This window comes from Pezoporus flaviventris, unplaced genomic scaffold (assembly GCF_033815535.1).
Source record: "Pezoporus flaviventris isolate CSIRO_AGI_PZ_B2104156 unplaced genomic scaffold, CSIRO_AGI_Pfla_v1 ptg000025l, whole genome shotgun sequence".
Taxonomy (NCBI): Eukaryota; Metazoa; Chordata; class Aves; order Psittaciformes; family Psittacidae; genus Pezoporus; species Pezoporus flaviventris.
The window spans coordinates 10849182-10860111 of NW_026892573.1; the positions used below are offsets into that span (position 1 = coordinate 10849182).

At 39.6% G+C, this 10930-nt stretch overlaps 2 protein-coding genes across 12 annotated transcripts in view; one reads left to right on the forward strand and one right to left on the reverse strand.

The window, feature by feature from the left end:
- The window catches only part of SUPT20H (SPT20 homolog, SAGA complex component), a 33978-nt gene extending 33106 nt beyond the window's left edge, over positions 1-872 (forward strand). For 9 of the 10 annotated variants that reach the window (XM_061457480.1, XM_061457479.1, XM_061457476.1 and 6 more), the window contains one exon: positions 334-872. In XM_061457480.1, coding sequence (XP_061313464.1) covers positions 334-431 — 98 coding nt within the window. In that variant the 3' untranslated portion in view covers positions 432-872. The remainder of the gene's footprint in view (positions 1-333) is intronic. The other variant, XM_061457475.1, reaches the window with a different exon arrangement.
- EXOSC8 (exosome component 8) lies at positions 518-10929 on the reverse strand. 2 transcript variants are annotated; one of them, XM_061457490.1, is made up of 11 exons: positions 10813-10929; positions 9283-9319; positions 8118-8181; positions 6970-7043; positions 6373-6418; positions 5374-5479; positions 5242-5287; positions 4907-5003; positions 3766-3886; positions 1415-1521; positions 518-1013 (listed from the first exon to the last, which is right to left on the reverse strand). In XM_061457490.1, the coding sequence occupies exons 1-11, from the start codon at positions 10827-10829 to the stop codon at positions 898-900; spliced, it is 831 nt and encodes a 276-aa protein (XP_061313474.1). In that variant the 5' UTR covers positions 10830-10929; the 3' UTR covers positions 518-897. The 2 variants fall into 2 exon arrangements, with proteins under 2 accessions (XP_061313474.1, XP_061313475.1); XM_061457491.1 differs by lacking the exon at positions 10813-10929 and adding an exon at positions 10450-10765.
- Position 10930: the final 1 nt, after the last annotated feature.

Genomic DNA, 10930 nt, shown 5'->3' on the forward strand with positions numbered 1-10930 from the left:
TGAGAAGGTATTACATTAAAATATACTATGTAACCCAAACATTCATTGAAGTTGCTGAGTTACTGCAGTTACTGCGATGGAGAGAAAGGGCAAAGAAACAAAGCTGCCAAGAACACATGTGAAATGTTAAAAATGCCCTCAGCAGGCTTCTGTGCCACTGGTGCTGCTTGACTGTACTTATTGCCCCAGCACACCGTGTATTCCCTTTGTCAACCTGGTGCTTCCTCCTTTGTTCTTTTATTCCACACCCCTTCCTCTCATTCCTCATGATGTGAAACAAAGCTGCATTGTCAACACTAACAAGCTTTTTCTCCCCCTTCTCCTTCATGGCAGCAGTTGCGATTCTTGCAGCATCAAATGGCTATGGCAGCAGCAGCACAAGCAGCTCACCTGCAGCAGCAACGGCATTCAGGCAGCCACTCAAAAAGTAAAAGGAAAAGAGGCACATCAGCCCCTCCACAGTCCTGAGACTTGCTCCCCCCCCCCCCCGCCCCATACAAAACTCTTTCAGAGGGGATTGTTTTTTCTTTTTTTCCGATTTATAAAGGAGAAAGCTTATAATCAAATCACCGTTTTGTAACACTGGTGGGAAAACAAACTTTGATGTTAACACTGAAATAAATTAACTGGTTTTGGAAGCCAACCCTCCAGAACTTGGAGATTTCACCTATAAAGCAGCTACTCTGGTTTCCTTAAGTCACTTAATTTTTTAACAGAATGTTGTATTTTTTACCACTCAGCAGCACTGTATATAGTATAAGGGTGAAAAACATTTTAGAAAAAAATGAACTTTGTAAATGTAGTACTGGTATTTGTTTATTTAGTATGAAAGGTTTGTGAACACTGTAACAAATACAATTTTTACAAATCCATTTTCAAAAAGATCTCTCCTTTTATTCACTTCGGCTTAATACTGTTTATTACTTTGTCTATCAGCTTCTTTACTTCTCTCTGTCTTGTAATTGCTCTGCTGATACAGTCCTGAAGCTTGGCTCCTGTGAGAGGACTTCCACCTAAAAATTAAAGGAAACAAGTATTTTCTACTAATACGTCAGTTATGTATCTCTAAATGTATTTTCCAGATGAGCATATTAAGTAATACAGTAATTCTCATGACCAGCAACTTCCACCTGGGGAACACACGGCAAAGAAAACAGAAACAAACTAGAGGTATAACAGGAGGCATGCTCAAAATCTGCTCTGTGCTGTACATAGGTCAGGCTGTGACTTCTTGAACTTCAGGCATGCCACCTTTTTGAAAAACAATTTCAAGAGTAAGTCATTTAATAAGTTCTCAAGTTGACAGTGTTCTCATGAAGCACCCACATTTTACAACAAAAAGCAGGTACCTAACATCTAGGTCAAGAAAAGGTTATTGTCTCCACAGGCTCTTGTGTAATGAACTTGGAAGTACCTGGTTTGTGGACAGAACAGAGTCTGTCTTCTTCATCAGTCACAACAGTCACTGTTCCAGTTGCCAAGTCTTCTTCTTCAGCATTTGGATCAACAATGAGCAGCGTGCTTGTGAAAAAAAGACATGCGGATGTGTCAGTGTGTTATCGCAAAATACACGTAACATTAACTTTTACTGTAGTCTTTTACAAAATACTATTAGGTGGATTTAGTGCTCAGGGTTATCTGTTTTCTTACCAAAATGCACTGATTAAAAAAAAAGAAACAAAAGATGTGGAAGATTCCACATATTCATGTGCACGTATCTTATAATACCAGCTGCTGAAAGTACAGCTTTATGCCAAAGTTTCACAGATTTGTGACACCCAATCTTATGAAACTGCCATTAAACTGCCACTTGCAGTCACTTATTTTGTGGTTATCAAAGACAGTGGTGTTGGGTTTAGGTGTAGGCTGCGTTTATCTCTACCAGACCTTAAGGCAAAATTAATTTCCAATGGTAAATTCACCATAGTTCTCAGTTTCTTGTTAGAAAACTTTTAACAGAAGACTAGGAACAGTCATAACTGGTTTTACTGGGTTCCTTAAGGCAGCCAAAATAAGCTGTCACACATAACAGGATGCACACCATTGAGAAAGACTAAATATTGTTATTTTGAACCATTTGAGTTTAAAATAGGGCAAACCAATGGGGGGAGAGGGAAAGAGGATCTAAACTACAAGCCAACTTTGCACAAGAAAATCTTGAACTCAAAGCTGAAATTTAAAGCATCACTAACAGTTTCACATTGCCATTTAATAGCAATGATGTAAGGAAAAACATTAAGTCCTTCTCTGCCCTATTCATACATATTGCTATATTGGTTTTATCCACATGCACTGTGCATCATCAGCTATTTGCATGATGTGCAGAGGGACCTGGCACACATGGAGAGTTTGAAGCATCAGACTCATTATCTGTGTACCAGTTGCTGCGCAGGGGCCAGTGTTGCAGCTGCACAGTGCCCTGCACCAGCAATCCTCACCCATGGCCACATGTCCAGCAACCCAGGAGTTTCATTGATTCAAGGAGGGCTTTTATGCAGAAGAAAAATGTCTCTGGAAGCCAGACTATGTAAAACACATTCTGTAGAAGGCCGCATCAACAGATGTACAAAAACTAATAAAACAGAATTTAAAAGAAATCCAAAACACCCAAACCACAGGCACACATAAACACACTCACCCTCAATATTTAGCTTTAGGAGCTAAAGGGAGACTTGGGTAAGTTGTTTAATGCAACAGCTGGTTTCAGTGAAGGGACAAAGCCCATCAGCCACTGAAAGCTTTCTTCCAAAGGCAACATTTTTTTTTTTTCTATTGGCAAGTATGTGTGTAACTTGTGTGCAGATAATACCCTGCCAACAAGATCTGCCGGTGGTGCTAGCCAAACTTTCACTTCCAGTTTACATCACACTTCAGACCCACAAAAACTGGTATTAAAGCAATTAACAGAAGCACTCTAAAGTACTGATCACTTTCTGCTTTGATTCATTTTGGTAATCACTTGGTCAACATTTGAGTTCACTGCTCCCTGCTCCCATATGAATGAAAGAGCCTATTAATCATTTCTGCATATACAGATTAACGTGCTATAGGCCCCCAAAGTCTCTAATCATACCTAAATCTTCAATCAGACTCATAGCACAGTGAGCACCATCTCATTCGTCATTTTTTACTTTTCAAATGGATGTCACCACAAATCCCTGCATGTCTTGTAAATGGCAGCAGAACAATACATAACACATCTGGACTAATGAAGAGCCAGTAAACAATTTCAGGTAAGGAGTCAAGTTATTGGATATGGTTATTTTGAAGTCTTATGATCAGATTCTTGATCTACATGAACAATGACTTAAGAGTGTTGGGTAATTATGTTTTCAGCTATCCAAAGGCTCTGTTGTTCTTGCCAGACTATTATTTCCTCTGTTAACCAAGTCCTTGATATATGTTGTTCAAAAACTACCATCTTGTATATCAGTTATTTATATAGGCTTCTAAAACATTAGTTCTTCTTCTCAGATACTGCAAAAACATACTTATTCCTGTACTTTTAACTGTATCTTTTAGGTTGGGAACAAGTTTTGTGTTAAGGAAGAAGTTGGACAGACTTTGTTTTGTCATACTGCATAATTGTTCATATTACTGAACTACAGGGCAGTTAACAAGAGAGGCTGTGAATTTCAGATCAAGTGAAACAGCACTGCCCAAGGCTGCATGCACTTCACTAGCAGAAGAGCATTAACATCGATAGCATCCTCCGTCTTCTTTTCCATAGTGTTGTTCATAAGTACAAAACGATTATGAACTTACTCATCAAATATAGCAAATGATGTGGCAACCGGATGCTTTCTGATCATCAAAGGATTCTTCTGTTTAAAATTAACTTCTGATAAACCAGTTTCTTCATTTATAGTAACTGATGGCAGTTGTACTGAAAAATGACAATGGTATAATATTAAACATTGTCCAAGACTACTGAAATATTTAAGTCCTTCTAAGCCACTAAAAATTGCTAAGAGTTCTGGCTACAGTACTGGTGTTCTGTACAAAAAAAAAAAAAAAATTACTGAATATGAGGAAAGTATTTACCTTACAATTACCTGGCCAAGGAATTATTTAATTTTTATACTCAAGGTAACATTCTTCCTTGCACAGAAGTATCACTTGCTTCCAAAATGCCATAAACTACATTACTTTAGAGACATATTTAACCAAAAGTATTTTTTTCCAAAAGAAAGTCTACTGGACTATAGTCTCATCATGAGGAATACAGTTTCATCTCCTGAGTTACATGTATCTGTAGAATCAATGAATTTGATCTTCAGGTAAGTCCTGCTTTGAAAATGAGATCCATACAGTTTTAGGAGATGGAAATCAGGAGCAAAGCAGCTTTAAGAATTCAAAGGCAAGCAATTCACAGCTGGAGAAGGAGGCCTAGCTGAAAGCTCCCCTCTGCTCTGCCTCCTATGTGCATTTATAAGCCACATACCTGTGAACAATCAATCCACACATTGCATGCATGAATTTTTTTTTTTTCAAACTGTATCACATTAAGCTAGGAGTACTCTGTTGTTGAGAGAGAATTTGTGTAAGCAAAGCCCCCAACAACATCTGCCTACACAAAATACATTAATGAGGTAAGAACCTGTTCCAGACATTAAAGTTGTTTATGGCCACTGCTGAAAGATTCAGCTCTCTGCCGTGGAAGAACACAAGGCAGAGTAGCAAGAGAGCATACAAATGGCTCTTACTCCTCAGGTCTTACACATCTATGGCATCCATACCATCATTTCCACCTGGGAGTTGCGTTTTAATAATTTGGCATTCAAATGAGAGGAACCAAGCAGTCTTAAGAAACTGTGACTCCACTACCTATTCACCATGACTCAAAACTAACATTTCTCCAAGCAACACTAATTAGAGTGTGTCTCTTTCTCTAGAGAAGACTTACCATTTTTTAATGCTGCTAACAAAGCGAAGGCACTGGCATCCAGAAGATTTCCATCATAGTCCATACATATAATATCACAGTATAGCACCCAAACAAGCTATTGAAAAAGGTTTGTACATGTGAGATGTTACAGCAGCTAAGCAAATGGTACAAAATCTGAGAAAATGCTGGCCACATGATCAAAGCTACTTATTTCCATCATACAATTTTTACAATTCAGGTGTAAGCCAAGCTATGAAAACTAAAAAGCAGCAACAACCCGCAACTCCAAATACCGTAACATCTCAACACTGATCCTCTTAGTACATCTCTCTTCATTGTGAGATACAACTTACCTTGCCATTTGCAATACATAGGTCTTCTTTCTCTATTATCTGTGAACTGAAATAAAAAAAGAATGTAAATGAGGAAACAGAAAACTGTCTTGCTGAGTTCTTATGTTTTAAGCGCATTAAGATTGTTCTTACTTTTCAATCACATCTGCAATGAACTGGCTTGCTGCTTGAGCCTCTTCACCAGGTGGGCCAGAGCGAAACCTCGGTGAGCAGAGGGATGGCAGTTCTACATTTGGAACTAAGTAGCAAGAATCATTAGTCATAAGCTAAAGAAAGCAGGCAGTGGGATATCAAAAACAAGTAAGACTATACACACTCTTAATATCATTTTATGTCTTCAAATTAAAGGCAATTTTTCAATCAAGTCTTCCTACTTCTCTCAAAAATAAAGTTAGGTATGAATTTGTATTAAAGAACTTGCAGTACTCTGTACTCAGAAACCATACAGTCCACAGAGAAGCACATACTCCTACCTACCATCTTCTGTTTGCAATCCTGCTACGAATATGACCCCACACAAATGCTTCCTTGAGTGTTAAGCATTCTTAAACTGAGCAAGAAACGGCATTTTCACACTATTGCCTGACTTTACTGGTATGCCATGTGCTTTCCATCAACCATTAAAACCTGATGCTTTAGACCTGAAGCAAAACCAGGCATAAATATTTATGAAAAAAAAAAAAATGAAAACACCTAAGCAGAATCAAGCTTACTGAAAACAACATACTTCAGAGATGCCTTATAAAAAGGGAATTTGTCTAAGCTCTCAGTTCCCACGTAATTACTGCATTTCAAAAGAAACTCCAAACAGGCACGAGGATGTGCACCTGGGACTTTCACAGTTCTCCTACAAATAAAGAGGGTTTATGTCACCTTTCATGCCACAATCTTTTATAGATGAACTGCCTTCCCCCTTCTAGAATACATACTTCCTTCTGGCACAGGTCTGTTTTCAGACTGGCCTGGAATCAGCTGTAAGAAGGTAGCTGTAGATGGAAATTCCACAAGAAGAGCAGGGGGAATTCTGACATTTCTGAAGGACCACTGCTTATATATCAAGCTGGAAACTGACTTTAAGTAACACAATTTTACCCAAATTCATTCTTCTTTTACGAGGCCTGAAAGACTTACCAATATATCCCTTATTAGCAGAATCTTCTGTGGGTGTAGCAAGTTCCTAGAGAAACAAACAAACAAACGATAAAAACCTAAGAGCTGGATTTTGTACAAAAAGATTTTCCAGCTATTCTATAAAGAAACGGTCATTTTCTTGCCAGTTACCAATACAATGAGTTTTACAACAGCCACTTTTATCAGTCCCTGTCTGTATTTTTCCTATGGGAAAACTCAATACAGTGATATGTCATCATTTGTCTCACAGTTCACGGCAGTCCAGCAGTAAAATTGAAGCTACAAGACATTTAATAATCCAGCCAACTAACTGGCACTTATTGATCAAGATTCAGTAACTGCTTAACTATAAAGCTTTTATCTAGAAATAAAAAAGACTTAATTTTTGTATTTGTCTTTCCCCATACACAATATATGGAACAAAAAAGCACATTCTCAGACTATACAGGTAGGATTAGACAACTCCAAGTCTGAAAGTAACTCAGATGAAAGACCCTAATGGTGTCTGACTGGTATATTATTTTAACTCTACAGGAGATTCGTTCTAAACATAAATGCACAAGTTCAGCTAACAGCTAAATTAAAACAAAAACCAACCGCTTTAACTCCACAAATCACTGTAGTATTTCCAAACTTCACCAGGGCAGAACCATCTGCAGTTGTAATTGAACCTGAAGAAAGAAAGCGCTCTTAGATAACAATCTATTTTCCAGTTCAGACGGCCTTAATAAACACCCACCTTCACAAAGTGTTTACTTTCCATCACTTTATACTAAGCACAGCCTAAGCAAAGTCTCAATGAATCCAGGGTGGGAGCAGAATCTATATTAAACAGTCAATCACACAGAAGGGTTGAGGCTGGAAGGGGTCACTGGAGGTCAGCTGGTCCAAGTGCTCTACTCGAGCAGGGCCACCTAGAGCTGGCTGCTCAGGAATGTATCCAGATGGCTTTTGAATATCTCCAAGGATGGAGACTCCACAACTCTCAACAACCTGTGCCAGTGCTCAGACACACTCACAGAAAAAGCATTTCCTCATATTCACAGGTAACCTGTGTTTCAGTTTGTGCTCATTGCCTCATGTCCCATCACTGAACACCACTGAATAGAGCCTGACTCCGTCTTCTTTATGCCCTTCCTTGAGGTATTTATACACATGGATAAGATCCCTCTGTGCCTTCTCTTTTCTAGGCTGAACAGTCCCAGCTCCCTCAGGTTCTCTTCATAGGAGAAATGATGCTCCAGTCCCTTCATTATCTTTGTGTAAGAATGGCAGGTAAATTGCTGCCCTGTACCTTACTGCATAAGAGGTATCTTGCCTCTGCTTGAGACAGCTGCTCTGCTTAAGACAGCTGCTCATCAAGCTTAGAAAAAAGCAGAGGCCAAGAATCACTGCCTCTTTTACATGCTATCCAGTGCATCCATTTTGCACTGATCAGTATGTGCCTAGATATTGCCTTCACCACCTGTATCACATGCTGCTGATCTCAGAAACAAGCTTCCATGACCACCAAAGATGTGCTGTGCACACCAGCCCAGAAGCAGGACTGAATAACACCACCAAAATCTATCACTCTATCATGCATTCTCTTTAATGCTTGTTGAAACTATAAATAAATATTCTTCCTCTTTCTTGTTCCAAAATGCAGGAACCACGAAAACTCATCAGCAAGTCACAAAGTTCACTTCTATAATCTGAGATTAGTAATACCTCCTCCATTATTATTATTCCAAATAAGCACTTGCCTATATTGACAGTGGTTGTCCGGAATTCACCCAACTCTCGTCCATCAGGGCGACAGTTCTCTTTCTAAACAAAAAATACAAAGTTCAAATTAAAAAACATTTTATTTAATAACACACCAATATTTTTTCTATAGGAGTTAATATAAAATAGTATTGTCTTTTTTAGCAGATACACACAGCTACAAAGATCCTAGGGAGATCTCCATCACATTCTAGCCAATTTTCATCAACTGACATGCAGTTTGTGCCTATAAGCCTGCAAAAAAAGCTATTTTTTTAATTTATTAAGAAAACAAATACCCTTGAGACAATCAATCTATTGTTGTAAGTTCTACAGGCTAGATTCAGGATATCGCTCAAGAATTGATACTCACTGATACCTTAAAATGAGGGTTTCTGCCCATCTGCATTGTTCAGATTCTGTAGGCAATTCCTTCCCCCATCCACACCTAGTGCAGCTCTTAAAACTGTTAGGGTGAACTAAAGGAAAAAACCCACACTAAAAACCAACCAAACACCCCCCCAAAAAAAAACAACATTCAAATACTGTCAGTCAGAAGCTGTACAATATCTGAACCTTATGTTAGAAATTGCACCAATTCACCATCATGTTAGATATTAATTATTATTCATCACAATTTCAAGCTTCTCGAAAGAAAATACTTTTGGTTCAATTATGAGAACCAAAACTGACTGCTATAATACTGGACCCATTTCTAGGTAGATTAGTATTACCTTAGTAATGGACAGACTAACTTAAAATAACAAGTCAGTGGGCTTCCTTCACAGCTATGGTGGGCATGGTTAGCAGCAACAGTCTCTATTATTTTTAGTCACAACATATAAGAGCCTGGTCTAACATGATTTTGTACTAGACGCAAACCTGCACCACCATCTTGGTCAAATTTAACTCACATTCCTTTCAAGGCCAATAGAAACATTTACTCATAAAGTTGAACAGAGACACAACCTGCTGCTGCAAAAACACCACACATAGCAGGAAAAATACATTCTGAAGACTAGGACCATTTTCTCCCTGCTCAGTATGATTTCTGGCTTTCACTTATAGTTTTAAGTTTCTATGCAGACAAATCAGAAAAGCAGAAGCAAGCAAGAAAAAAAATGATTACAAGTAATTTCTACATGCATATAGTGTTCTACTCACCAAAAATCTTCTGTAATATTCCAATGGTTCCACTGTTCTAAAACAAACAGAACAAGAAGTTCACATGCAAGCTCCCAAGTAGGCAAGAGCAAAAAAGATACACAAGCACTACCTACAACAACAAATAACTTGAAAATCAAGATAATTCACAAAGCTGCTTAACAATATGTTTACAGACAGATGAGAAAACTCTAACCTGATCTAAGAAAAAGATTTTTTCACTTCCAAGATGTTTGTATAAGGAACCTGCCTGCACAAATACCTTACAAAAAACTCCTAGCTTTCACCTCAGTAATCTTGACTATTACTTTTAATTCAAAAGGAGTGTTTATTGAGATAAAGATGTAGAATGTTTTTGAAGAAATGCAGGAAGGGTAGTTTTATTACAGCAACTGAAATATCCATTAGTTCAAGGACTGCATTCTGATCTACAAAATGGTTTTAGTCTTGAAATGTTACGTTTTCTCTTAGAATCTAAGAAAATCTAGAATGTGAAATATGCTTCATATTTGTACATGTCGTTGAGAAACAATTAATTCTTACCATTAATTATATACTACTAACAGCATTTACATGTTAGTATTCTAAGCAGCAAACGTTAAAGTAAAAAAAAAAACCCAAACTCATAAAAGTATTATCAGTATTACAACAAAGCCTTCTCGCCTTGTTAAAATAAGCAATTAAGAGGAAAAAAAACCAACCCAAAACCCCAACAATTTCTTCAAATGTAAACTAACATATAGAAGTATCATAACTCATAATAGCAATTATGAATTAACCCCTATAGGTTTCCCACATGTCCTGTACTACTGGTTTTTGTCCCAAACACATGGCCTGATCTCTTCCAGTTCACATAAAAGCACTTGCTAAACCCTGGTTAACACATTTACGCCATAAATCTGAAAGCAGCAAGGACACTGGCTGCCCAGAGAAGCTGTGGCTGCCCCATCCCTCGCAGTGTTCAAGGCCAGGTTGGACAGGGCTTGGAGCAACCGGGCCTAGTGGAAGGTGCTCCTGCCCGTGGCAGGGCTTTGGAACTGGATGAGCTTTAAGGTCTTTTTCAACCCAAACCTGTCTGTGATTCAATGATACACACGCACACACGCTCCTGTTTCAACCTGTATCTACGGCTACCTCTTCAGCTCGCCCGGCCCCGGCCCCAGCTACCTCAACTCCCCGCCGCTCCCCGCCAGACACGCCTTCGCTCGGCCACATCGCCCCGGCACGAGACGTCTCAAAGTGCAGCCAACAACCAGGTGCCCCGCGCACGGCCATGAAGCGCCAGACGCACAGAGGGAAGCTCCAAGGGAGCCCCCGACAGCCGCCTGCGACTCCGGGCCGTGGCCGGCTTCCATGGAGACACCACAGCAGCGCGAAACCGCATCGGAGTGAGAACGGTAAGCGAGAACACACGCCGGAACCCCCCTCCCCTCCAGCGCAGGCGCTGGACTGAGGCGGGAAAGGGGTGAAGGCCCCGACGGTCACCAAAATAACGCTATCCCAACCCTCGGGAAAGAGCCCCACACCTACTTGAAAGCCTCCGCCATGACTGCACCGCTACCGCCCCGGAGGTGGTGCCACTTCGTGACCGACCGGAAGTCCTTCCCGGCTCCGTGTCGGCGGTGGTGACGGCTCCTGCCTCTAGGGG